This window comes from Patagioenas fasciata, chromosome 24 (genome assembly GCF_037038585.1).
Source record: "Patagioenas fasciata isolate bPatFas1 chromosome 24, bPatFas1.hap1, whole genome shotgun sequence".
In the NCBI taxonomy this organism is placed as follows: Eukaryota; Metazoa; Chordata; class Aves; order Columbiformes; family Columbidae; genus Patagioenas; species Patagioenas fasciata.
The window spans coordinates 7,578,586-7,605,551 of NC_092543.1; the positions used below are offsets into that span (position 1 = coordinate 7,578,586).

General features: G+C 54.2%; 2 protein-coding genes across 6 annotated transcripts in view; one reads left to right on the forward strand and one right to left on the reverse strand.

Annotated features, from left to right (window-relative positions):
- The window catches only part of PAFAH1B2 (platelet activating factor acetylhydrolase 1b catalytic subunit 2), a 457,510-nt gene that overhangs the window by 12,634 nt on the left and 417,910 nt on the right, over nucleotides 1–26,966 (reverse strand). The gene's annotated exons all lie outside the window — the stretch shown is intronic.
- Nucleotides 1–26,966, forward strand: part of SIK3 (SIK family kinase 3) — a 51,457-nt gene that overhangs the window by 6,473 nt on the left and 18,018 nt on the right. For all 5 annotated transcript variants that reach the window (XM_065855811.2, XM_065855812.2, XM_065855814.2 and 2 more), the window contains 7 exons: nucleotides 16,571–16,687; nucleotides 17,503–17,566; nucleotides 21,641–21,802; nucleotides 24,676–24,800; nucleotides 25,278–25,401; nucleotides 26,288–26,406; nucleotides 26,788–26,898. In XM_065855811.2, the coding sequence (XP_065711883.2) occupies nucleotides 16,646–16,687; nucleotides 17,503–17,566; nucleotides 21,641–21,802; nucleotides 24,676–24,800; nucleotides 25,278–25,401; nucleotides 26,288–26,406; nucleotides 26,788–26,898 (747 nt within the window). In that variant the 5' untranslated portion in view covers nucleotides 16,571–16,645. Of the gene's footprint in view, nucleotides 1–16,570; nucleotides 16,688–17,502; nucleotides 17,567–21,640; nucleotides 21,803–24,675; nucleotides 24,801–25,277; nucleotides 25,402–26,287; nucleotides 26,407–26,787; nucleotides 26,899–26,966 lie in introns of those variants that run through there.

Below are 26,966 nucleotides of genomic sequence, written 5' to 3' on the forward strand. Positions count from 1 at the left end.
GAGGTAAACAGCAAAACGCTCTTTGTTTTACCACATGTAGGTCTGCAGAGTCGAAAACTTTCTGCGTGAGCCTGTGTGATAAGCGCGTTTCTTGCTGGCTGGAACAAAGCTTGCTTCCTGTCCTCCCGACCCAGATCCTATCGGTGTGCAGGGAAAGGCGGGCTGGGCTGGGCTGGGATGTGTTTTCATGCTGGTCCCAGAACAAAGGCTGCTCCTCACAGCCTCCCCAGTGCCGCTGCCTCGCAGGTGGAAACCTCAGCTGTGCAGCTGAGCTGTGACCGGGGAAGCTCAGGGCCCAGAAGGCTCCAAGTGTTTGTTAGAATAGGAATATCAACTCTCCATTAAAATGGTGGTTAAGATTGCTTCTTATTTTTTACTAGGCTTTTTTTTCCTTCTGTTAAATGTGTTCTGAGATCCTGAACAGCAATTCCAATCTGCCACTTGTTGTGTTGTCTTTGCCTGGGCAAGGGTGCAAGTGGCTGTGCAGGAGCGGAACGCAGTGTTAGCGGGCTGCTTTGGTTCGGAGCTTTCAGAACCTTAAAAGCCTGCTCGAGTAAGAGCAGCGTGTGGTGTGTGACTGCAGTGAGTGGAGCAGCTGGCGGCCCATCGGCGGCACGTGTCCAGCCCCGCGCGCCCGGCTGCGGCCATCCCGAGCCAGCCACCCATCTGTGGGGTTCTGTCGCGTGGGAAACCATTTGAAAGCTGTATGGGAGCAGCACTGTCATCCCAGCTCTGCTCTGCCTCCTGCCACGCTCTAACCCTGCCACCTTTTACAGAATTCCTCCCCCCAAAGCCCCCCCAGGCTGCAGGGGGGACCCTTGTTTGGGTCTCATGCTGTTGTTTCTGTAGTGAGTGTTAACAAGCTGCCCGTCCGCTGGCTCCAGGGCCGAGTAGAAGGCGTTGTGGTGCCGCTGTTTTGGCTTGGGATGGCGGTGCCCGTCGTGATGTGCTGTCTGTCCTTGTGCTCGGTGTGTTTGTGCGCTGGCTGTTGCGGTGCTTGCCCTGGCGGTGCCGGGGCAGGTGTAGCCTGCACTGCGCTGGGTCTGCGCAGCACTGCTCCAGAAGCTCAGGGTGCAGTGGGCTGCGGGTGGCACAGCTGGTGAGAGGCTGGGAGGAGAATCCTGCCCCGCTTGCAGGCAGAGGAGTGGATAAAGTGTTCCTGGCAAGGTCTGGCTGCCCTGGCAGCGCAGCCCGGCTGTTGGTGACCCCGCAGCACCCTTGGGTCCGTGTTCTTTGGCTGCCCCTCTGCACCGCAGCCCGTGTTTTGGGTGGCGTTCCCCATGGAATCCGTGGGGTGACCTCTCCAGTTCCGAGACTGAGCTCACGTTATGGGAATCCTTCCGCTGAGTTAATTTTCCTCGGTGTTGGCACATTGTGAGCCAAATGTGTACACAGTTTAGTGCAACAACTTCCTACTGACAGTGCTTCGAGAGGAGCTGTTGTTTATAAAGCGAGGGATTTCCAGCTCTGTTTTTCTTCCCTCTCCAGTGCAGAGTAAACTCTTGGAACTGAATTTCTCACTTTCTGACTGCTTGATAATACTTGTTGGATTCTGTTGCTGTTGGTTCAAAAACACAGCCCCAAGGGAAGAGTGAGCTCTGTGTGTTTTGGACGTTTCTACATCTAGACGTGGTGTAAGTCCTCTGGGGATGGGTGGAATATGGGTGACGAAAGGCGAGTGAATGGGAAGCACTGAGATCTCAGGCCGGACAGGTTGGCTCTGTGTGTGCTGCTAGCGATGGTGGGAAGGTCTTGACACAGGCTCTGCTGGTGTTCGAGCTGGACGAGAGATTGAGGTGAGGTGGGAAGAGGAGGAAGAAAGGAACACAACTCAGTGTGTCCTCGCTGTTTGCAGACTGTGGCACAAGGGCTGTGGGCAGTGCCTGGTGAAGGACGGTGAGGGCCTCTCTCCGCTTGGTTGGCCTTCGTTTCATGGTATTCCAGCCTCTTGTACGTGTATGGGAATGTCTTAAAAAGTATGTCCTTAAGCCTCTTCTGGTGATACAGCTGTCGTTACCAGGAGTTTTTAGAAGCTACACTGTGAGTAGTTCCCTGATTCTGCCCTGCGACGTGTCTGAAAACAGCCCTGGAATTGATGCCGAACACAGTGGTTGGAAGTCGGGTTGACTGATCCCTTTGGCAATCAGCAGGAGTAGATACATGATCCTCGGTTGCTGTTCAGGCTGATAGTGCTGGGGAAATATTTAGCACATAGGTGACACTTCTAATCTTTAAAGCGCTCTGTAAACATTGGCTAATCCCACAGCACACTTCTTGGTTGGCAACCTGTCTGTCTTCCCTGGAGAGAACAAGTGGCTGAGAGACTACGTGAAGTTGCAGCACGAGGCCAGGATGGAGCTTGAATTTCAATTTGATTTTTTTAAAGTAATAATTCAGGCCACCAGATCCGCTGCCTCCGTAACCTGGGGCACGTGAACTGCGCGCACTCGGGGCCTGCCTGGAGCTGCCCTTGTTCATGGGCCGGTGGATGGAGCTGCGTGGCGGGGCCAGGGGGATCGGGATGGTTATTTGGGGTTCTGCAGGCACACCTGCCCTCCGCTCCTGCCCTGCCTTTCCCCAGGGCCGCACTGGGGGGTCCTGCTCTCGTGGGAGCGCCGAAGCTGTAGGAGCCAGAGCCGGGTAAGGGCATTTGGTGCCACACCAGAGAGGAGAGAGATGAGCTGGCTCCTTGGGCCCTAGGGCGGCCGTGGCTCCAGCTCCTGAGAGTGCCCTGATCACCGAGCCATGGGCTAAGGAGGGAGGGGATGCTCGGCCTCTCACGTTGAAACTGGGCTGCTGTGTAGGAAGGAACGTAAGATGGGTATCATCAAAGGCTGCAGGCAAGAGGGAACATGATTTTGTAGCCTAGTGATGAGGGAACTCCCCTGGGAGGGGATAGGCATCGGTTTCCATCTGTGCTCCGGGGACTGTTTATGTATTTTGTGTTGAGAATTGCTGGATAAAGCACATCCAGAGCTGCAGTCTCACCAAGAAACCAGCGAGTTTCTGGGAAATAACTGGATTGTGCTGGGATGGCCAATTGTACTTCACCACCATCGTACCTTCCCACACTTGACTTGTCTCTTTACACTTGGTTTTAGGACAGGGACCTTGGGTATCTACAGGTGACTGCAAGCTGCTGAGTAACTACAGCTTGGTGCATTAATACATTTCAGCTGTGAGTATTGACCAAGCAGAGGAGCCTCTGCGAGGGAAGGGCTGTGTTTGACCCTTCACACAACCCGGGCTGAGGAGATAGCGCAGTGTGCTGGAGAACTTCACCGGAGGACGAGGTAGTTGTCAGGAGCCATGAGCTGACAAAGGACAGTTTTGTTTAGATCTCATGATTCAGAACCTTCCTTTCACTTTAACTTACTGCTTCAGTATCTAAATTGCTTAATGAGAGCGTAATATGAAGAACTAGCATGGTAGGAAGCATGGTTTCCAGGAAAGCCTAAACCACAAGGGGTTTATGAGAATCTTGGGGGTGGGAGGGCGCGAATCCTGCCATGTACTTATTAATAAGTAAGGCAACCGAAAAGGGGAGGCACAGGTCAGAAGGCAGGATATATTTTAATATTTTTAGGCATTGCTTCGTAAAAGGTGGGGAAAGGTAAGGCAGTGGATCACCCGGTGAGATGTACAGAACTGGTGCTTGCTCGCTATCGGGGCAGAAGCTTCAAGGGCGTTGTTGCTTAAAACAAGCCCAGTCCTGTAACAGTTTGTTTAGATAAAAGATCCCGAGAACAGGGAGCAGTAACCTGCAGTTACCCGGCAGCGCTGGCTCCACGGGGAAGCTCTACCGGGGCGCAGGAGCACGCGCTCGGGCCGGGGCGCAGCATGGCGCGTGGCCGGGGCGCAGGAGCACGCGCTCGGGCCGGGGCGCAGCATGGCGCGTGGCCGGGGCGCAGGAGCACGCGCTTGGGCCGGGGCGCAGCATGGCGCGTGGCCGGGGCGCAGGAGCACGCGCTCGGGCCGGGGCGCAGCATGGCGCGTGGCCGGGGCGCAGGAGCACGCGCTCGGGCCGGGGCTCAGCATGGCGCGTGGCCGGGGCGCAGGAGCACGCGCTTGGGCCGGGGCGCAGCATGGCGCGTGGCCGGGGCGCAGGAGCACGCACTCAGGCTGCGGCACGTGAGCTGAGCTGCCGGGGCGTTGCTGCGCGGCGCTGGGGTGCAGGCTGTGTCTGCAGTGAGGGTCCCGCCGCTGCCCGCCAGGCTACCCCGGAGCCGGGTCCAGGGCAGCTGTGCCCTGTGTGCTCATCCGCTCAAGATCGCGGAGTCTATGGGACCGTGAAACCAAGTCAGAATGGGGAGCTGAACTCCTTGGTAGCCTCTGGTAGAGATCAAGCCCTATGTAGGATTTCTGTGGTGCTTAATCTTTATAAATCAGTGTCCTTAAACAGCCACTGCAAAAACTCTGATTTGTAACCATGTATCTGCTCTTCTTGACCAGAGCGTTAGCAGCCTAGGAAGCATGCGTGTAACACCGAGTTCATGCTGTCTTCAACACACTCACGTTGTGGTTTTTTTCTCCTCGAGCAAGCCCTCTGTCAGCTCTTTGAGAGTTCTCGGGGTGCTCGCAGAACTGTGCGAGTCTCCTGTGCGATGTGCAGGTCTTGGGTGCAGTAGGAGTGGGACGGGACTGAGAACCCACCTCAAACGTCATCGCTCCGGGCCCTGGGAGCTGCCCCGCTGCATGCTCTGTGTGCTCAGGTGCTGGAGGGCTCCTCGATGCTGCTTTTGACCGACCTGCTTGTTTTGTGCTGCAGCTGATAAGTTATTGATGCTGTTCATCCTCCTCTCCGCACACCTCTGCAGTGAGGTACAGTTGAAGCAAGGATGAGTAATGCTTTTTAAAGAAGTGTTGCTCTAACCTTTCATGCTGGATGCGTAGATTGAACATTTTAATCTCTAGATTTTCCATTGCATTGGGATGACTGTACATTCCTATCAAATGATTCACTTGATTAGCATAACTTTTCCATGAGCCAGAATATCTCTTCAGGCCCTTAGAGCAAGAGGGATCGGAAGCACAATGTAGATGCGTTGTTGAACACTTTGTGTGTTCTGCAGCCGAGTGCTATGCACAAACAGGTTGGAGCGGGAGCCTGTCCTTCCTCTCCCCCTACCCCGTGCCTTAGTTCCCTCACATTCCATTTGGGTGACGCTGGAAGGCTCTTTCTCTTTTTCCCCGGCGGGCCCCGGCAGAGCTGTTTTGGCTCAGCTGGCCAGCTCCCCTGGGCCGGGCCACGGCCCGAGTGCTTTGCACGGGACGGAGGGAACTCGAGCAGCAGCATTGCCGGGTGATCTCGCCTTCGGCAGCTGTTGTGGCAGAAACGCCGCCCGGCACCGCAGCACGGCCCGTGCCAGCAGGCACAGCGCATCGTGTGGCAGCGGCGTCATCGTGATAGATGGAAGCTTTGCAGGAAGGTGATTCCGGGCTGCTCCTCAAGTCTTGTTAGTGTGTTTTTTCTTGGTTGTGAAACAGCTCTGCTGATGACATTCGATACCGTTATCTCCCTTGGCTGCGGTCCCTGCCGTGGCTGCCGCAGTTGAACGCTCTCTGGCTACAGAGCTGACCCTGAAGCCATTTCACCTGTTAGGGTGTGAAACTGTATTATTTAAACTTTAACTCCTTTTCATATGATTTGAAATGTTAAGCATTTCCAAGTTGTTAATCCTGCTGTAACGACAGGTCTGTCTTTCGCAGCTCCCTGGGATATGCAGGCCATTTGTGCAATATTGTGCTGCAGACTATTACTTTCTAGTCAGGCTTTATTGTCTGAGCTCCGAGCCTGACTCTTGCGTCTGCGCAGGAGAGGAAGAACGTGACGTGTACCCAGGGGAAGCTGAAGCTTTTAAGAAACGAGTTTTGGTACAGCCTTGCTGACCGGAGTCACTTACTCCCCAGCAGGCTTGTGGCTTCTTTAGAAGGTGCATGTGCTGGCCTTAGTTCATTAGTTATCTCAGGTGTCACCGTTATGTGTTCTCTAGGACTCTACCACATTCCATAACCAGGGAAAAGTTCTCGTTTTCCATGAGGTAATGGTTGCGTTTAAGGAATTTTTAGTACGTGCTGGAATAGAAACTCATTTTCATTTTGTCCCTGAATCACAGCAAGTGAAGCTGACTTGTCCAGAGCCCACGTTCTGCACCGCACACGTCTCCGTCCTTTCCCGCACCCTTAGCCCTCTTCAGAGGACAAGGAACCCTGCACAACTGAGCTGCTAAACCTGGGCATTTTGGGGGAAAGCAGCGCGTGGTTGGCTTGGTGAGGAAGGGGAGTTGCGTTTCTGCTGGGTATCAGGGTTGGAGATGCGTGGAGCTCTGCACGCTCCCCATCCGCGGGGCAGACGCTCGGGAACGACGCCTGTGTCGCAAGAGAATTCCTGGAAAGGCGACGGCAGCCACGGTGGCAGGAGCAGGACTCGGCACGCACAGAGGAGACTGCGAGCGCCGGGCGGCTTCCTCGTGTTCCCGTGTGCGCTGGAGCCAGGGAAAAAGGCAGATTTGGGCACAGGGTGTTCTCCCACTTCCGGTGGCCGATTGTGCTGGGCTGGAACTGCGCCCCAGGTCTGTTGGCGCTGTCCTCTGCTCTCGGCTGGGTGGGGTTTGGATGTGTGGACATGTCCCGAGGAGAGGTGGAGTGGTCCACGTGGAAATACACGGGTAGGGATTTGTGGAGGTGGGGGCAGAGGGGAGCGTGGTGGGGAGGGAAGGAGTATGTTTGCTTTCTTGGAGGCTTCTTCACTAGCCTGGATGGTTCTCGTGATGTTCTCTCTCTTTCCAAGAAGAGATATTGCAGCTGAAATACAAACTCGCTGGGTTGTCTCGTTTCCAGCATTGAGGGCACCATCGATCGTTAGTGTTACCAGGCTTGCAGGTGGTAAATAAGATATATATGTTTTTAATCTGCATTTAAAGAGAGAAAAATAATCAGCCATGCAAGACAGTGTCTTTATCTTCTTGCTGCTACAGTCAAAGTTAATAGAAATCTCATTCATCTGCTTCTGGTGATGTGTCCCTGGAGTGCAAGGTCATCACAGCTGCTACAGATGAACGAGGAGGGGAGACAGGCAGTGTGATGTGCAGCTCCTGCGGGCGGGCTCCGCTGGCGCCCTCGGGTGTGAAGGGAGGCTGGGTTTACCTTACTGCCTTACATAGGGATCTCTGTGATGGCTCCTGAGATTGCATGGGGCTGGGAGGCTGTGCGGTGCTGCGTTTGGAGCACTGGGTGCTGTGTTCGGAGCTCCAGAGCGCTCATGTGCTGCTCTGCAGCGCCGATTGTGGAACCTTCACGCAGCCCTGGGCTTCTTTTTGCCTTCAGTATCACTGTTTCCTCTGGCATTACAGCTGTTTTGGGCCTTTGACATTCTAGTGCATGGTAGGTTAGAAATGTTAAAGAGCGGAAGAATGCGGTTAACTTATAAATCAGCTACCTAAGGCTGCGCAGTCAATATTTGGGTAAAATGTGGGTATCAAGTGTGAATAAGCAACATGCTGTGTTTGGATTGCTACACTTTTTCTTCTTGTACAGCTGCCATCAGCGCCGTGCCCAAGACTGGGAAATTGCCTGTTCAATCCGCTTCCTACCTTTTTTGATCATGCACTTCAGAAGCAGCACTGCTGTCGGGAAATGCCTTGAGCACCCTGTCCTGACGTCGGCCGGCAAGCGGCGGTTCAGCGGCTGCTCTTGGCATTTGCGTCCTGGTCCTGTGATTCTCCAGGTTTAGAATCGGGCGGCTCGTTTTCCCGGCCGTGTCATTTGATCCCGGTACAGTACGAGCGCCGCGCTGAGCTCCCCGCTGGCCGCACCGCGCTGGTGCGGTGTCAGGCTGCTGGCAGCGTTTCTGGAGAGGATGGGGGGGTCTCGCTCCGGAGCGCAGATCCTGCCCTCCAGCACGGCCTCCAGTCGTCCTTACAGTGAAAGAATCGCTTCAGAGCTTGCATCTGTCCTCTTGAGGTAGGGCCATGGCGATCTGCTCCTGTTCCATATTTAGTGCCTTTCTGTGCTGCCATTTCCAGTTAAGAGTTCTTAAAAAGAAAAAAGTCTGGTAAGGAACATGCAACCCTGACTTGGCAGCCTGTGTGCGTAATCTCGGGTAAGTGCAGATGTGCATCTTGGAACAATTTACTCCTGGTTGTGTTCGGGGCTACCAGAGCGACTGTTTGTTCCCACATCTGGAGCATGGTTTGAGAAGGTAATTTAAACAAATGGAGTGCCACTTCCAATTTTTCAGGCTCCCAGTTTAGGAGCCAAAGCTGTCCCCCTGGCCCCTGCATGCCCACCCGGCTGCATCGGTTCCCATGTGCTCTGCCCAGTCTGTGCAGAACCTGCTATCCGGGGGTGCACGGCCAGCGGGAGCTGGTAGAAAAGCCACTTGCCTCTGCCTTTTGTGGCTGTTTGAACTGGAGATTCACCTTAAGACGCGCTTCTTCTGCTTTTGCGTGCATTTTGCTGTGCTTTGAGATCTAGGTTAGGTAAAATAACTCAATGGTTTGTTCTTGATAGTAAATATTTCAGTCGCTGAAAGAAAACTCAAAATGTGGAGTTGACTTGCTAGTGCCATTACTCCTGACCTGCTGTAAGAAACAGGAAATACTGTGAAATGGGAAAACCACCCTGTTTCGAGATTGTGAAGCGTAAGGTGTGGAGGGAGCGATGCTGAGGGTGCAGTGGGGCTCCCCAGCGGGTCCCCTCAGCCTCCCCTCGCCAACCCCCCCCATGCCCACTGCCCAGCCATACAGGGACAAAAAGCTCCAGGACTCGGACACACCAAGCTGTGTGTTGCACACTTGCTTTAAGACCCCCAAACGGATCTGTAGGTTGGCTTTATTTGTTTGGGTTTTGTTTTCGTGCAGTTCTGCACATAGAAAAGAGGCTTTGTCCTCTGTCGGGCCCCGGGTTTCCCGTGCACAAGGGGAGGCATTGAGCGAGTTCCAGGCTGCGGCTTTGCTTCCACGTGCCTCTGCTGCATTTACCTGTATTTAGTGCAGGGCTCTGACTCAGTGTTTGCTCTCCAGTATTTAAACATTCCCTAGAAGTTAAATCTTTTAACAACATTATTCTTCACACCAAGTGCCTGTAGAAGCCCAGTTGTGCAATGCCTACGCTCATGTATTGGCTGCTGTCTCACTCCCTCGGAACAGGATTTACGGTGGCGAAGCAAAGCAGCAGCCACAATTAGAATTGTGGTACTCCAGGGCTGCAGTCTGCGTTCAAAATAGCAGCGTCCCTTCTCCAGAAATACTCCAGTTGTAGAGCTGGGGTGCAGCGAAGGTGCGCGACAAACCTCCGCAGGACTCCATTGGTGCTGAGGGCAACGCTGCCGGGGCAGCTGAGCCGCGGGTGCCGCGGGGTCCCCTTTGCTGTGAAGCTATTGAGCGTGGTGGAGCAGAGGAAGGAGTTTGTGCTCGGATGGAGCAGCAGCACCGAGGCCGTGACAGCCAGCGCTGCGGTGGCTTTGTCCTTTGCTGGGACCCTGCCGGCCCTCGCTGCCCCCAGAGGCTGTTGCTGTCTCACCCATGGCAGGTTTGCAGCTCCCAAGTGTGTTATCTGTGGGTTTAAGCCCTTTCTACTGATAAGGGAAATCAGATACTATTGTTGGAAGTGGCTTGTAGGCTTCTCTAGTGTTGTAATTCAGTTCTACAGCAAAGTGAGAGGTGATTCTTCGATAAGTTGGTCCGGGGAGTTAGTGCTGTGGAAAGGTCTCCTGTCAAGCTTGCTTTGTTATGAAACAAATTGAAATCTTTAGTTAATCTCTTTGTATTTTGGGGGCGAGAAGCAAGCTCCCCATTCTCTTTCTGGCAGAGGTGCTGCTGTGACTGGACTGCGGTTTTAAGGTCCCCAGTTTTAATCTATCTAGTAAATGTCTTTCCTGATGTTGGTGGTGCAAGCACTGGCAGGGCTTGGTTTGGTTCTGCTGCAGAGTGTGTGGGACTGGGGTGACCGAGGGGCTCTCACTGCTTGGGGTTCTTTATCTTGGCTGTTGAGGGTTAATGTGTTGGAGGCTGCATTCCTTACAGCTTCACTTTTGGCTTCTCTTCCCAAGAATTTCCATTTCATAGCAGCTTTGGAGTGAGGGCTGGTGATACTCTGAACCTTTCCGCCCGAAAACGTTCTTTGGTGTAACCGGGGGAACGGAGGCAGCGCGGTGGTTTTCATGCCCAGGGGAGCATGGAGCAGATCTTCCTGACAATAACATTACCCCTCCCTACATCAGCTAATTGAGGCATTTTTAATTAACTGAAGGAGTGAAGATGGTTGGTAGAGGCAATGGTTTTAAGAAGGAAAGTGCTTGCTTCCGTATTCTTAGCACCACAAGGAAAATTCTGCCATAGAGAACACATCAGCCCTGCTGGCTGGTGCGAGCTCCTCACAAACACCCCCGGACCCATGGCCGTGCCCAGCGCACGGTGGCCATGCACAGCCCCCCAAGTGCCATGGCCGAGACACCTTGTGACGGGGCCACTGCTTGTTTGTTCCCATAGAAACTGCCACCTGATCCTGGCACGCGGAGCAAGGCTGCTGCTGAATGCATCATCGGCATCGGGCTTGTCGCTTTATCCTGCGCTTTCCTGCCAGGCGTAGGAAGATACCTGTGCGAGTTCACATTTCGGAGCCCAGAACACCATACTCCCAAATGGACTCGATGGCATGTGCGGTGTAATAGTGGTTGGTTCCAGCTTATCTGTCACTTTCCTCCGATCCCAGTGTGATGTTTAATGTTTTTACAGCCGCCTTCTTGAAGCGGGAGCTCTTGTGCTCCTGCCCGTGACAGCACACAACACAGCTGGGAAGTGCCGTGTGTGCCGGTTGCTGCGCAGCCTCCCGGCGCACGGCCCAGCATGGTATCGCGGTGCAGTGGAAGGGTTGTCAGACAGGGTGACGGATTCCTCTGGAGGTTAGTGCTGGTTGCAGAAGGGAAGCCAAGACATCGGTGCTTAATATCTTCCAGAAGTCCTGCGCTTTAACCCTTCAGGAGCCTGGGGAAAGGCACCGGAAGGCAGTGCAGCGGCTCCCTGCGGCTCTGCACATCCCAATATCCTCGCGGTTTTGTGAAGCCTCATGTTGACACTTGATCCGGGTGTTTCCTGCCGGCCCCGGCAGCAGACAGCGTCTCGCTGCTCGTCCCCTGTCCCGCGGTTCTGCGTGCAGCGCTGGGGACGTGTGGCGTGCTGTGACAGATTGCTTCCTGCCTGCCGCTGCGTTTCCAAAACTCCGAGCTGCTGCTAAGCAACTCGGTGCGGGGTCTGGCTGCTCCGAGCAGAGCCGCTCACAGCCTCGTGCGAGCTCCAGCTCCACGGGCTGCGGGCAGGGCCATTAGCGGTGTGAAAATGGGCTCGCTGGGGTGCACGCAGGTGGTCTTGCAAAGGCAAGAGCTGTACGTATCAGTCGCCGTGTGTGCTGCTTCAGCCATCGCTCGGTTCTGCGCAAAGCAGCAAGAAATCCATGGCAACTGAAGACTTTGCGCTGGGCTCTTGCGAGATGCTCTCACTTGGGTGTGATGTGTGTTGATAAAGCTTTGATCAGACACTGATGGGCTGTTTAGTTTTCACAACGCTGGCTCTTTGACAGCCACTTCAGATCTGAAAATGGCAATCTTGAGATGTCAGGAGCGCAATGTGTGAGCGGTGGCCAAGCACCGCTAAGGTCTGCTGTCACAGTATTGACAGACGGGTGTTAAAGCTGTTGGTAAGCAGGATCTGGTTTGTGCTGAATGGGCTGCGGTGCTGGGCTCCGTCCTCCCCTGCGCTGGACGGGCTGCGGGGTGCAGAGGGAACCCACCGGCGTGCACGGGTGGAAGCACCCACGGAACAGCGGCGGCTTTAGCTGAAGGTGATCCAGCACACCTCTCTGTGGATGGATTTGACTTTCGTATTCCTTCCCTGGGCTTTTCAGAGACATTGGCAGCAAGCAGCTTTTCTCAGCAGTGCTGTAATTCCCGATGTCGCTGTGTCCTGCTGCAGTGTCTGACGTGTCAGGCTGGTACCCTGCATGAATTCATGACAACAAAGGCAAGAGCATCCTCTGTTGTCATCTCGTTTTCCCCAACCTTTCCTCCATTCCCCTTGATTTAGAACGAGGTCAGTGTCGTGTCCTCGTGGCCTGACCTTGCTGTTATGTTCCTTTGGACAAACATTGAGCTGCTTCATTACTTTCTGGGTGGAGGGTGCTTAAGGAAAGGACGTGGAGGCAGTGCCCGGGATGGCGGGTAAGCTGTAGTGAAAGGGCACCAAGGTGGGGGAGCGTCCTCCTGGGTTTTGGTCCGCAAGCTTGTTTATCTGCTTGGTGTCTGCAGCTACGTTTCCCGTGCCGTTCTCTGCAGCCCCAACGCTGTTTGCAGGTGGCGGTGCAGCTGAACTAGCGTGTGCGGCAGCCGGAGACTCGAGTTCCCTTCGCTCTATTGTTTCCTGCTGTTACCCCGGGTGATGACAGACTTAGGAGAAGCTCTGCAGGGCTGCGCCGTCGTGACCTGTGATGCGGGGTAACTGTGCAAGTGGAGGAGAACACAATTCCTGGAAGCCGGTCTTAGGAACGTGCTCAAACTGGCTCGCTGCTTGCAGAACGTCCCTTCTCGTGTGCTGTGGCCACGCATGGGGGAGTGTACCTGTCCCCCGTGCATCTCTTGGAGCAGGAAGAAGGAGATGTGCATTGGGGATGCGTCGCCGTTGGTGGCTCACACTGTGAGGCAGCGTGTTCCAGGCGGGGATGTTCACCTCGTGTTCCTTTTGGAAAGAGAAGCCGCAGCTGCCAGGGTGGTGTCGGCAGGAGGAAAAGGAGCAGCGGGTGTCGTGGGGACACCGAGAGCCCGGGGTGCGCGGGGCTGCGGCGCTGTCAACGTGTCTGTCAGCGCTGGGACCTGCACTGAAACGACGGCCCTTCCTTAACGGGCCTTACCTGGTGTGCGGGGCCGTAGGCGTGAGTGCGGTTTGTGTGCTTCTGTCATTGAAGTCCCAGTCCTGCTCCCCAGGGACCGAGGAGAGGTCAGAGCAGGGCGCAGGTTCACGCAGGCGCTGTGTTAACAGTGCAGCAGGCCAAGAGGACCTGCACCTATTGACTTTTCTCTAAACACCATCGGTATTTTGTTCACCTTGTGCAAGAAACAAGTTGCTGCATTGATTGTGAGGAGGGATGTGGACAAGGTGAGAACTTCCTTCCTGAGCAAATGCAGCCTTTCGATGCGCATCTTGGTCCACAGTTTCCTGCCCTTAGTGCCTGCCAGCGTTTGCATTAGTGCCCCCTCCAAAAGCCACCACTCTTGCTGCCAAAGGGCCTGGGTTTATCCGCTACGTCGTGTTTAGTCAGGTGCGTTCTGCTGGTTAACTCTGAGGAGAAGCCTCTTACATCTCTGAGCTCGTCAGGAGTCTTGCTGGTTCACTATCAAGCGATTGCCCGACTATCTGGAATGTCAGAGCGCCTCTTTTTGTCGAGCATTCTCTTATGACTAAAAGCAGTACACTTGCCTACTTAACTCAGGAGTGATCACTTTCAGTGCCCTGAACCCCCAGGCAGGTGGGTGCTGACAGCTCGCCGGGCGAGCACGCGCCTCTGCCGTCCGCCTGTCCGTCCGGAGCCGGCGCCGCTGCCGAGGGACACCTGTCACTGACACGGGCTCCGCCGCGGCAGCCGGGGTTCACCGTTGGGTTACCCGTGTGGCAGTGAAGCGGCTCTGCGCACAGCTGGTCCGTGTGTCCTCTGGGCGCGCATGGTGTCCAGCGCCGTGTGTGACCGTGCCCTGGGCTGTGTCGTGCGCTCGGCCTGGGCTGAGCCTGCCCTGCTTTGTTTGGTTTGTTTTATTTTATTTTCCCTGTCCTGGTCGTGGTCTGTGTTACCGAGTTCTCCTGAGGGCCCCGTGCAGTCGGTTTGTGCCTACGGGGGTGGTTTGGACCCCTCTGCAGTGCTTAATCCACACGGCCATGGCTACGGAGGGTTCTCCACCAGGAACGAGAGCAGGAGGACTCCCCTTGAACAATTCTAGGAAGTGTGTTTCTCCTAAATAAACATGTTGATTTTGTTTTCAATGCGGTCGATTTATTGGTGCCATCTGTTGGCTTTTGTTCCATTGAGGAGATCAGTTGCTGACTTAGGGGAACGTTACTGGCATCGTTCCACTTTTATAACATTGCTGATGAGACTGATCCCGGGGTCACATCCCGAAGGCAGCGTGGGTTTTCCTTATCTCTAACTCGGGCAGCTAGAGGAACAGCGGAACTCCATTGGAAGAGGTGGTTTCTTTACGGAATGATCGTCCGTGCAGGAAGGCTTAATTGCAGTTTAGTTATATTTAGATCTAAGCGAATGTGCGGTGTGAAGTGATAGATGTTAGTGAGGACGGGACTTTACCTTTCCCTCTGTTCACTGCAAGCAGAAGGAGAAAATGTTGAGTATGCGGCTCCTCCGCACTGCAGACAGCCCGTGCCCCGCTCTGCCCTGTCTGATGCTCCAGGCAGGGTGGCTGTCCTGTCCATCCATCCCGTCCGTCCGTCCCATCCCGCCTCTGCACCCCGCGGTTCATTGCCAGCCTCGCTTCTCTTCCACATAACTCGTTCTTCCTTAAATTACCTCTGCAAGTTTTGCTTGGATCCAAGAAGGAAAAAATGAAGTGATTAGAGATGGAGGGAACATTTGCTAATTGGTAGCAGCATGCGCGCTCCAGGCTTGGCGTGTATCCTACTGCCTGTAAGCTTCGTTAACTTTTGATAAAAGAACGGTTAATTTTTCAGACTCCTTTTTTTTTACCATTTCATTGTTGTAGAAGTTAGATCATAGTTTTCTTCCACTTCTACTTGTAGCTGAATTTATGCTTTATTTAATGAGACTCAGTCTTGCTCGCTCCTCTCTATTTTGTGTGGTATTTCTAAGCATGGGGGAATGCACTTTAGTGTTTCACTACCTGCAGGTGATTCTCTCTGCAGCCTGGCTGCTGTGGCCACAGCACTTGAGCCTTGTTCCTGCTGGAACCCGGAATCGTCCTTTCGAGGAAGGGAGACCATGAGCCAGCTGGGAAACGCGGGGATGGAGGAGCCAGCCAGGCTCTCAGGAACGGCTTCAAACGCTCCTTCCCCCTGGGAAAGGACTGAGCCTCCTGGGGCGGTTTGGGGCCCCACGTGTGGAGCACAAGGTGACAGGTGACAAGTGCGGGGCAGGAGGGACGGCTGCTGGTTCACCCTGCCCGCGCTGTCAGCAGAGGAACAGCAGTTCAGTTCGTTTTGCCCGGCCCTACTGGCTGAGCTGTATTCAATCAACTGCTTGAACTACCTTGAACTTGGCCAAGAGCATCAACTCAAGCCGTATAATTAAGCTGGGAAATGAGATTTCCTTAGAGCAAATATAGAGCTGGGAAGTGGGTAAGGAGCTCAGGAATACTCCAGATCTGTGGATTTTCATTTACATATTTGTGCCTGAAAGTGACTCATGGCTCTTGGTAGACATCTTGGCTTCGCTCTTTGAGGAAGCTTCTCTTAGTTTATGTATTTTGATGTAAGCGTTACAGAAGCTCGTTCTTGCAGGGGAGATCCTTGGTGTCACTCCTGCTGTTCTATTGGGTCGCCCTCCAGTTCCTCCTGATGCAGGCGGTGGTGCCGGTGCCTGGCGGTGCTGTGCTCGGTGACCGGGCAGCCTGGCGGTGCTGTGCTCGGTGACCGGGCAGTGTGGCGGTGTTGGTGCCGTGCTCGGTGACCGGGCAGCCTGGCGGTGCCGTGCTCGGTGACCGGGCAGCCTGGCGGTGCTGTGCTCGGTGACCGGGCAGCCTAGCGGTGCTGTGCTCGGTGACCGGGCAGCCTAGCGGTGCTGTGCTCGGTGACCGGGCAGCCTAGCGGTGCTGTGCTCGGTGACCGGGCAGCCTAGCGGTGCTGTGCTCGGTGACCGGGCAGCCTGGCGGTGTTGGTGCCGTGCTCGGTGACCAGGCAGCCTGGCGGTGCTGTGCTCGGTGACCGGGCAGCGTGGCGGTGTTGGTGCCGTGCTCGGTGACTGGGCAGCCTGGTGGTGCCGGTGCCTGGCGGTGCTGTGCTCGGTGACCAGGCAGTCTGGCAACGTTCCTGGACTCTGAGTTAAAGGTTTCAAACTAAAGAAACAGCGTATTGTACTCGGTGCCTTCTCGGGGCTCTGCTGTGTTCTGCTTACGTGCAGGGCACTTATTCCCCTGGCAAGGATTTTATCATAGAACACGAAGCTTAATTTTCATGCGCTTCAGACTGTTCCCTTCAAGCTCCTGAAATCCTCTGTGTGTCGGTTTGTTTTCCCCGAGCAGCCGTGCTGTTTGAGCACCGCTCAGCGCTGCCCGTGGGGTTTGGCGCTGGGGGAGGACGCATTTCGGGTGGCATGCCGCTGTGGGTTTGGCCGTGGATGTGGCACATCTGTGCGGAGCACTTGTCCTTGTCCCCAGCAAGCGCTGGCGTCTGTTAAAAGCGTTTGTGTAGTCGGGCTCTGGGCTCCCCGTCAGATCGTTCGGGTTGTGCATGGTCAGTGTTCTCACTGCACTGCTGCCCTGCCTGCGCGTCCCTGCGCCTTCGCTTCTGGGGTGCACAGCAAGGTGTTCACTCATTCACTTGTTTTCTCCTTCTCCTAGGTTGCTATAAAGATCATTGATAAGACGCAGCTGGATGAAGAGAACCTGAAGAAGATCTTTAGAGAAGTTCAGATCATGAAGATGCTTTGCCACCCACACATCATCAGGTTGTACCAGGTAGGAGCTCTGCAGTGGCTTTTCAGTCCCTGGGCGCTGCAGCTTCGCACTGTACAGCAGCACTGAGGTTGTCAGTGCTCCACTTGCCTGGGAGCTGATCCCCAGCACGGCAGACCCGCTTCCCAACGCTGTTTGTGGGCTTTGTCGTTTTTCCTGCACAAACGGAGCCACCTGAGGTGGAATCCATGTCTGTTGCCTTTTGCACACGTACGTGGTGCTGCCCCTCCGACTGCACAACCCAGTAGAACAGATAATAAGATAAACTACTCAGCATTAACAGCACAGCTGAGGCCGCTCTTTAGCACCCAGTGCCTTGCCTATGCTTTTCTTCTCCTAAAAATGTGTGTAGAGCTGCTGAAAATGGGCTCTAACCTGGCTAGAACATGTGGTGTCCCCAGAGCGGAGCCCGAGCTCTGCTTTATTTCTGGTATTTCTGTATTTCTTGAGTCATGGACCAGTCAGTTATTGATTCAGCCCCTTTGGCAAAGTCGTCTTGGTTCTTTCAGTGCCTGGCGCATTGGGAAGGTGAACGGGTTGGGTTGCGGCCGCCCTGGAGCATCTCCCAGGCTGCTGGAACGAGAGGCGATTGGGGAGCAACCCCAAAGGGCAAGGGAGCAGGGGCAGTGCGTGCTGTGCTCAGCTTAATGCTGCCCGTTAACGTTCTGTTCCTTCGCACAGCTCCATCAGACGTGGCAAAGCCATGCTTTGGGTTGGATGAAAGCACTCCCATGTGCTACAGAAGGAATATTCTTGCAGTTGATTTCTCTTGCACACAGCAGTCTCCTTATCTGTCACTTTGCTGTCCTTGTGTGCAGGTTATGGAGACGGAGAGGATGATTTATCTCGTGACAGAGTACGCCAGTGGAGGGGAAATATTTGGTGAGTACATTTATTGCCTTCTTTAATCAGATAATGCACTTTGTCGACTACAGTAAACTGAAAATAGCTGCCACGCTCTCCTGTTTCAGCGGAGAGATGCCCTTCAGCCTGAGAACTTTCCATTGACAAGCGGGGTAAAGAAATGAACGATACCAACTTGATGGAAAATCACTTCTGTAACCTCTGTTCCTTCAGTGTCGCTGGCAGGCGGTGCTGCTCCTCTGTGCTGCCTTTGGGATCCAAGATGTTGGCAATAGTCATCCGGTTGCATTTTAAAGTGGTGCTGAATATTTTGCTTCCCAGCAAGTGACGTGCAGCTTGTTGACGACAGCGGAAACGTTGCTGTTTGTTAGCGGCTTTCAAAGAAACAGGCGGTCCTGTGCTTCTCAAAACCCGTGTGTGTTCTTATCTCCTCGATATCTGATGTTGTCTTAGCATGTGTGATTTACATCCACGTTGAACTCCATTGTCTGCTCACAATGTTTTGGCTGAGCTTTCTTGACCACATAAGCTATTCTTTAAAGAAAAAAAAAACCTCTGTACACAATTGCAAGAACTGTTGACTGATTTATTAATTTGTTTGCTTTATTGCCATGACCAATAAGAAAACTTGTAGAAATAGAAATTTACTTAAATACTGGAATTTTGTGCCAGATGACGGAGTCAGGATTTTGCAGGGCTGGTCTTCAGTAGCTTGGCCAACACAAACCTCAGAAAAGGGGTGAAATCCTTCATGCTGGAATCCTCTTGAGGCAGCACCTGGTGAGGACGCTTGCAGCCGGTCAGGGGAATGGAAACACTTGCCCTTTTGTCCCATCAAACCGTTGCAGAACACTGACTGTTGGTGTCAGAGCCGGTCACTCTGCCGGAGCTGAGGCCGAGTTGTAATAGAAGGTGAGGCTTATGGTGAAGGGAGGAAAATAAGACAACTTGAGCTGAGAAATGAGGGTTTCCAGTGAATATCATCTCATAGCAGCTCCTCGGTACCTTTGTAGCTGGTTGTGGCACCTCCTGCTCCGCACGGTCCCTGTGACTGGCTTCTCCTCGGTGGAGGTGGCCACAGGAAGCGCCGTTGCTGGTGCTGGGCACCGTGGGTGACTGGCTGGCAAAACCAGGCTCCACCAGCCAGACCTTCCCCTTGTGTCCTCAACACGAGTCCCACGCGGCTCCGCGGGCCTGCGGGTCCATCCTGCCGTACGAAGAGCCGCAGCTGCAGCAAATCGCTTGAATGCGTGGTGCTTTGCTTGTGTGCGGCGAGCTGCAGAAAAGTATAGATCACTTTTTGCTTTCTCTGCCTCTTCTGTTGAATTTGGCAGAGATGGGCTCATCTTTTAAATCCAGAACTATGTGCAAACTCATATACAAACTTGGAATGAATTCTCCTGGTTACAGAAATAGCCCTCTACATGCGTGGAAGTGCAAATCTAATTGCTGTCTGAGATGTCCCGTGCTGCAGTGACTTCAGCTCATTGGCGTGGCTGATTTCTGTGGCGCTGCCCGGCTCTCACCTCCCCGTGGCCGGGAGCAGCTCTGCTGTTTGAGACCCACGCAGGACACTGCGTCCCGCTCGCCTGTTCGGGTGTTTTTGGGTGCTGCAGCGATGCCCTGTGCACCCGCAGCGTTGGAGCAGAGGGGCAAACACGACTCTCAGCTTTCTTGTCATTAGAGCTTCCTGAGGAGCCATTAAGACACTGCTCTAACAGCGGAAGCAATTTTCAGGGAGGAAGCAGCAACCCATTTGGGAGGTTTCCTTGCGTCGTTAGCGTCTCCCGTCCCTGTGCTGGTGAGCACCAGGCCAGCAGCGCAGGTTGGCTTTGCGTCCCTGTTCCTAAGGGTGGAACTTTGTCCGTGTGTCTGTGTGTCCAGCCCTGTTCTGGGAGGCTCGTTAGAAGTTGCTACAGGGCTGGCGCTGGGTGCGTGGGGCAGGGCCGTGACACTGGGCCTGGTGCTGGGCATTCAGCACCCTCCAAGTCTTTTATCTCTTTCTCCATTGCCTCAGCATCTGCACAACCCAGGTTTTCATGTGAAAGGGATGGGTGCCCTCAATTCCTGGTGCTGGGAACATGCCATAACTCCGTGTTTGCGGAGCAGCGTGTGGGATGGTGGGGGAGATTCACTCCTGCCGTGGGCTTAAGCAGTGAAATGTAAGCTGTTGGGTTTGTCCCCGTGCGTGTTCTGCGTGTGCTTGGGTTGCTGGTTCGACACGATGAACAAACGAATGTCTCCTCTTAAACACAGGGCGCTCTTTGTTCCAGGCCCCTCGAGTGTCCTTTTCTGACGTCAAACAGAATATAGGCTGAAAGTCTGTTTTGATTTCAGCCATTTACTATGAATACTGTAAATAATCTGCAGTCCTTGTTGACAAGAACACGGGTGCTTGGTCAGTTAACAAAAAGTCTCAGGAAACTCGGCAAAATTCTCCCCTGGTTAACGTGGTTGGCGCATCTGCAGTCCCTGCCCTGTCTCCCATCTCCTGCCGCGTGTCCCGAGCTCTCTGTACCGTCTGCAGGCGGCCCGGCTGCTGCCGGCATCGCAGAATCACCAGAACGCTGGAGCTGGACTCAGTCCGCCACACGGAGGAGACGTGAAGCTTGGGCAGTGCTCGCTTGCCAGGCAGAAAGCACCTTAACAGCACAAGGAGCCCGTCCGGAGGCGAAAGCTGGAGACGGGTGCCCCAGTCCTGCCTCCAAACAAGAGGATGCTTGCTCTTCGGTGTAGGATTTCTCCACTTTTTAACGCAGAGAGCAGCACCAGGTGCTTCGTGTAAATACAGAGAACAGTGACTGATGCTTTAGGGACTGTGGAATGAAATTGCATGTTCCTTCCTCTAGAAAGCGCTCAAAGGATCAACGCTGCCCAGCTCCCCTCCCACGAGGGTTCACAGCCCAGCCTGGGGTGGGTGAGCAGACCCCTCGCACGAGGGTTCACAGCCCAGCCTGGGGTCAGCACACAGCCCCCTCACACGAGGGTTCACACGGCCTAAGCTCGCGATGGTTAATTTTGGCACACAGTTGCCTGTGGTGGTATGTGAAGTATTCTGTAGCTTCATTGTTTCTGCCCTTCCTCTGGAGCTCACACAGCAGTGGTGGCGGCTCCGAGCGCCGTGCAGGGCTCTGGACCGGCCTCCGCGCACACTTCTTCACAAAAAGGGAAATTTCACGCCTAATCTGAAGAGGTTTCCTTTTCACAACCTAAGCAGAACTGACTCATGAAAGGGGCAGCACGTTTGGGCCCAAATATACCTGGCAGCAATACACCTGCTGCAGCAGCTGGGTGGGATTTCCTGCCCGCAGGAGGGTCTGTGTTTTCAGGATTGCTGGGAGATGGGCGCCTTGCGCTCTGCTGAAGAGCTGGGCCGGCTGCGCTCCCACCTTCAGGCGGAACAGAAGCCGTGAGTGCCCTTGGGCCGCGTGGGAGCGGAGCTGCTGTCTGTCTGTCCGTCCGTGCAGCGCTGACACGCAGCAGCCCTTGCCGACCTCCGCTCCAAACGGTCCCTCACACGTTTGACCGTGCAAATGACTTAATGAGAGGTGACTGGGCTGTTGGAGAGAGTCAATTGTGCTTTTCCTATTAAGTCAATTAAGGGTCCTATTGGAGTTGGCGATGGGTTTTCTTCTCTGGTCTGGTTCCGATTTGCTCATGGAATTAAGTTTATCCGATGAATAAAACTTAATTGACAAGTTCTCAGAAAAACAACTCGCTCTGTTGCACAACACGGGTAGTCAGACACAAAGTAGGTTGCTGTGCAGTCAGAAGCCAGCAGAACGGCTTTGATGGATCTCGGTAATTAGTATTTACTGCAAGTCAATTATGTCGCAGGTATTTTAATTAATGGGTGACTGGGAAAAATACAACCACCTGATGAGAAAGCTTCAGAAGTGATTTATTTGTATGATTTTCAAGAACAGATTCCTCTGTGGAGCTGGCTGGTTTAAAGGAGTTTATGGGGTGAAATGAGCCGCTTTTTCCTCTTTTGCCCGGCGCTCTCTGGAGGTCGGCGCCAGGGCGAGGAGCCCGTGTGGCTCCTGCTCTCCGTGCCAATGACCGCTTTGTCCTTCCTTTGGTCCCCCACAGATCACTTGGTGGCCCACGGGCGCATGGCCGAGAAGGAAGCCCGCAGAAAGTTCAAGCAAATCGTGGCTGCCGTCAACTTCTGTCACTGTCGGAACATAGTCCACAGAGACCTGAAGGCAGAAAACCTCCTGCTGGATGCCAACCTCAACATCAAAATCGCAGGTGAGCTGAGCAGGGTGGGAGGAAGGGAAGGGGAGGGAAGGGAAGGCGGCTGCTGGAGTCAATAACCGCAGGCACCGGCTGCTTCCCGGCGCTCAGAGGGAAGGAAGCACCGTGCGCTAAAGGAAGCCCTGATTTCTGGGTGGCCTGCTGCCCAGAGCTGCAGCTGCCAGCTCGGAGCCAGGAGATTTACATCTCCCTGCAAGCAGGGCAAAATTAAAAAAGCTGCTTGGGCTTTGCAGGCAGATATGGGGCTATAGACACTGCAGTGTTCCAGTGCGCTGGATAATGGGTGAGACTTCATATTAAAGATTGTTGGAGTCCTGCCTCCAGTTCAGGACTGGTGGGAAGCAGGTCAGAGTAGGTGAGAGAGGAAGAAGGGAGGAGGAGGTGCCCGCGGTGCCGGCAGAGCGGTGCGGGGAGCGGCTGCTGGAACCGTTCCTCAGCCTGGCCGAGCCGGAGCGGCCCTGCAGCACTGGGTATTTCACCCCCTGCAGGGACAGCCGCCCAGGTTACTCAGTAAACAGGCCCTTGCAGTTTGGCTGGGCAGTGGGGGTTTTGCTAATAACCCGTTCCTTGCACCTGCGTGCCTGTGACCCCCCGGTCCACAACGCTGAGCCTTGGCTGCCCAGCTCGGTGCTGCACCCGCTAGGCTGAACTTTATTTAGCCGTGAGGGATTATGTAGCAGCCGATTGAAACAAGAGGATTTAACACCGCCCTGGTCATCTCATTTCATGGGCTTTTGAATTGGAAGAGCTCATACTTACAATTTAATTCTGCTCGAGCATCCTGCGTAGCAGAGCGGTTCTGGAAGGCACTTCGTTGCCCCTTCTCTTGATAGACTGCCTTGGAGAGCCTCTCGGCTTTTACAAGGGTTTGTAACTTGATTTTTTAAAAACTGCTTAGGGCTATGAAGGATTTCAGTCTGTGAGCAAAGTTAATACTGGGAGTTGGGGAATATTCTTCTAGCGTAATACCCCCTTGGAGAGGAATCAGGCCTGTTCCTGCTGTTACTGTTCTCCATGTACCATCCGTAGGTGTTAACGTTTGATTTGTAGTAAAACAATGGGTAATTCCTTAGGTTTCTGTCACCCTCACTCGGAATGGGGGAGGCAGAGGGGACGAGGGGCCGTTTGGAAGTTGGGCGCAGGGCTCGTGCTCGGCCGGGCCTGTCTGGAGGGGCTGCTGGGAGCTCTTTGTGAGCAGCGCGTCCCGTGTCTGTCTGATGCAAACAGACTCGCTAATGATTTGAGGCCATCTGGTGTTCACGGGCTAAAACCCAACGTGGGTGTTTAGGGCGGCAGGGTGCCTGACGAAAGGTTAAAAATTAGCCCAGGTAGGAGCTGCGAGCGGGCTGGATTTCCTGCCAACGTGCCACGTGAGCCTGCTGACAAAGCCTGCGAGTGCCTGAAAACTGTGGAAACTTTTTAATCTGAGGGAGCTGGAAAGTATTTTCCTTCCCAGTCTCTGCTCCCGAATGGGCTGGGGCAGACGGTTCCCACCCGGTGCGGGTGGTGTTTTCCTTGGCAGGGATACGGAGTGGTGACTTGAAAAGTAGCCTGGAAAAGCTGATTTATGGTATAGGATTTTCCAAGTATTAACTTTTGTCCCTGTAACTCATCAATTACAACTTGACACCAGTTCTTCCATCGTTTCAAGAGCAACAAAAGCAGCGATAGCGAATGGTCCCTTCCCCAGCAGCCCTCCCAGAGCCACTCCTGCAGGAACGCTCAAACCACACGGGGAGCTCAGCTAAACCTGCGCTGCCAAAGCCCTGAACCGTGTCTGTGCAAACCTCTGCTCCAGATCCATCTCCGCTGTCTTCTGAAGGCTCTGCTTGGTCTGTCTGGCCGGTTTTTATCTGCCAGGTATCTGCGTTTGGGGTTTTCCCGACTCTGACCAGGCAGATTTTCTAGCGCGTTGCTGCTGACCTCCGTTTGCAGCTTTGCATCCGTACTCAGCGTTAGTTATGTACTTCAAACTTGGCAGTGCCTCCGTCTGGGGGTTAACACTGCTGTTCGCACTCCATGGTGACCACGAGCCTTTCCTTGGGGTTTTTTGGATTGATAGCACCTACGTTATTTTTCCATAAAGGGTAAGATACGAACGCTGTGGCCCCAGCTCTCGTTTTTCCCATGGATGCTTTTTCTCCCGTGTACCTTCTCAAAGGCTGAGTCAGTAGCTCCTGGCACCATGTTCACTTGTGCCCCAGTGCGAGGGTTCAGCCAGGAGCTGAGGCTGTTGCTGGGCCCCGCTTTCCAAGAGGAGTCCCACGTGCGCGTTGCTTTGCTTGCAGGAGCTGCTGGCTCTCGCACCTTCTCCATGCAGCTCTGCTCTGGGGCCACTTGTTTGTAGCACAGAGATGTTGCTTTTAGAGATTTTCCCTGTATCACATCATCACAACTTTTGCCTTGCTCCTCAAACGTGCCCTTTTCCCTCCGCATCTGTTTGCGGAACGAGACCTGGTGCTCCCAGGGGATTTGGATTTATGTGTCTCCTTGGACCGGGCGTGTTCTGGTACTGTCTGAACGAGTTTGCATCTAAGCTTGACTACAAATGCTTTGTTGGTAGGAGATGGAAATACACTTAGTACTGTAGTTCATCCAGCTTGCTCTGGTAGCTGTAATTCAGGCACCTGTTACACATCCCACCTCAAGAGTGAGACAGCCAGGAGTGCCCCTGTAGGCTGATGGTTGACTGCCTGTGAGGTCAAGGCCTTTCTTGTAACTTCTCGTTCAGGATTTATGATTTGCTGCGGGCAGATGATTTGACTCGGTTTGTCGAGCTGCCGCTGTCACTGAAGTCTCCAGCTCACATCAGGCGTTCTGGAAAATCAAAATGTTGTGTTCCTCTAATCAGTTCTTTGTTCTTTCAGATTTTGGGTTCAGTAACATCTTCACGCCTGGTCAGCTGCTGAAAACGTGGTGTGGGAGTCCTCCCTATGCTGCTCCAGAGCTCTTCGAAGGGAAGGAGTACGATGGGCCCAAGGTTGACATTTGGGTATGCAATGAGCCTCTTTCTCTCTCGCTCGGATCTCATCTTCGGTCTGTTTCTTTGGCTTTGCTTCCTGAATACTCAGCACGTGTCTCGGAGAAAAGCCTCTGATATGGCACGAAAGTTTTTTCAAAGAAATGCTCATAAAATTTTAGTCTGGTTACTATGTCACCTGTTTTATTTATTGGGAGGCATGTCACCAAAAATATTATATTGCCCAGAGATGCGTTTTCATAAATCCCGGTTCAGTTCAGTGCTGTGGAATGGCACAGTACTAGACCTGGCAGGGCTGAAAGAGGAACCACAGCTTTGGTCACTGAGGGTTTTGCAGGGAGAACGTCGGTGCCGGGACTGGGGACGGTCCCCTCCAAGGTCCATTCCCACGGGGTTTGCGTCACCCGCTTTGTTTTATTCCATTTCCAAAGTGCTTGCGGCAGTGCGGCGCTGTGCCGGCGCGGCTGCTGACGCGTGTGTTTGCCGCAGAGCCTCGGCGTGGTGCTGTACGTGCTGGTGTGCGGCGCCCTGCCCTTCGACGGGAGCACGCTGCAGAACCTGCGCGCACGGGTGCTCAGCGGGAAGTTCCGCATTCCCTTCTTCATGTCCACAGGTAAGGCGGGCGCTGGGTGGGCGCGGGGTGCCCTCTGCTCGCAGACCCTCTGCTCACAGACCCTCTGCGGCTCTGCGGTCACAGCCCGGCAGCTGGTCTGTGTGCCAGGGAGCTTGTCCACTGGGTGCTGCTTTGTAACGTGAGCTAAAATGATATCTGAATCTGGAATTTAGAAACCATAATACTCTTACTTGAATTTTCAGCTTTCATTTGTATAACTATGCGAACTACAGCAAAATGTCAGCAAACATACACTGGTTTTAAATTTTAGGAAATGTGAAAGCTAAAAATGGCACACTGATTGAGGAATATAGAGGCTTTCACTGAACTTCTTTTAGACAAGAAGCTTTTTACAGCATTATGGCGCATGGATCTCAGGCAATAGCCCATCAGAGATGAAGGTCTTATCTTCTGTTTCTGCTGAAGCGCTTCTGAATGCTTGGGTAACGAATCTTGGTTTTGTGGCGCTTCGGAGTGAGTGCAGATCCGGGCCCGGCTGGGGGAGCCCCCGCGGTGGCCGCACACGTGTGGTGCGCTGGACAAGCCCTTCACAGCGAGCTGTAGCTGAGTGGCGAATGTTGAGAGCATGCTTTTCCTGTCAGCCCCCCAAAGCTGTGTCCCCCGGCTGTTAGCAGCAGGGGAGGGACAGGGTGACAGCGTGCCACCCAGGGCCTCCAGCAAACGGCACCGGGGCCTGGGTGGCTCCCTTCCTTCTAGCCTGGGGCCACCAAATGTCTGCAGCAGACTGGCATAGTGGGGACTGAATGGTCATGAAGCACATAGGGAGAAGCAATGTTTTGGCTGAGAAGCGCATTGCAGCGCCAGGCCGGCTCCTGCAGCAGCGGGTCCCTCCCCACGGGTTGCTCAGCTTGCTCTTCCCTTGCAGAATGTGAACATCTGATCCGGCACATGCTGGTCCTCGACCCCAGCAAGCGGCTCTCCATGGAGCAGATCTGCAAGCACAAGTGGATGAAGCTGGGGGAGGCGGACGCGGAGTTCGACAGGGTGAGTGGGAGGGAGCTGGGCTGGGGGGCTGCTCGGCGCCTGTCGCACACGGGCTGCGGGCACGGAGCGCTGCCACACTCGCTCCGCCTGTTCGAGAGCTCTCATTCCAAGTGTGCTGTGCTGCCTTTCCGTCCCCGTGTCTCCTGGCCTTGCTTTCTGCCCTGCCACCCATTTTCAACTGGTTCTATGTCTGTCCCTTGCCGCTGAGGGCCTGAGGCCCTACATTTTGAATTGGTGTGCCGTCGGCCTCCAGAGCTCACAGCAGCGTGCAGCAGCAGCCTGTGCTTTGGTTCTTTGGAGCGCTGAGACTCGTGGGTTCCTTTGGGAACATCGTGGGTTCTTTTGGGAACAGCGGTGCTGAGTCTGTGCCTGCTCCCCCAGCTGATAGCGGAGTGTCAGCACCTGAAGAGCGAGAGGCAGATGGAGCCGCTGAATGAGGACGTGCTGCTGGCCATGGCGGACATGGGGCTGGACAAGGAGCGCACAATTCAGGTGGGACACAGGGACACTCGTGTCCTGCCTCGTGGTGTAGAACACATGGCCGTGTTTGTTCATGGCCT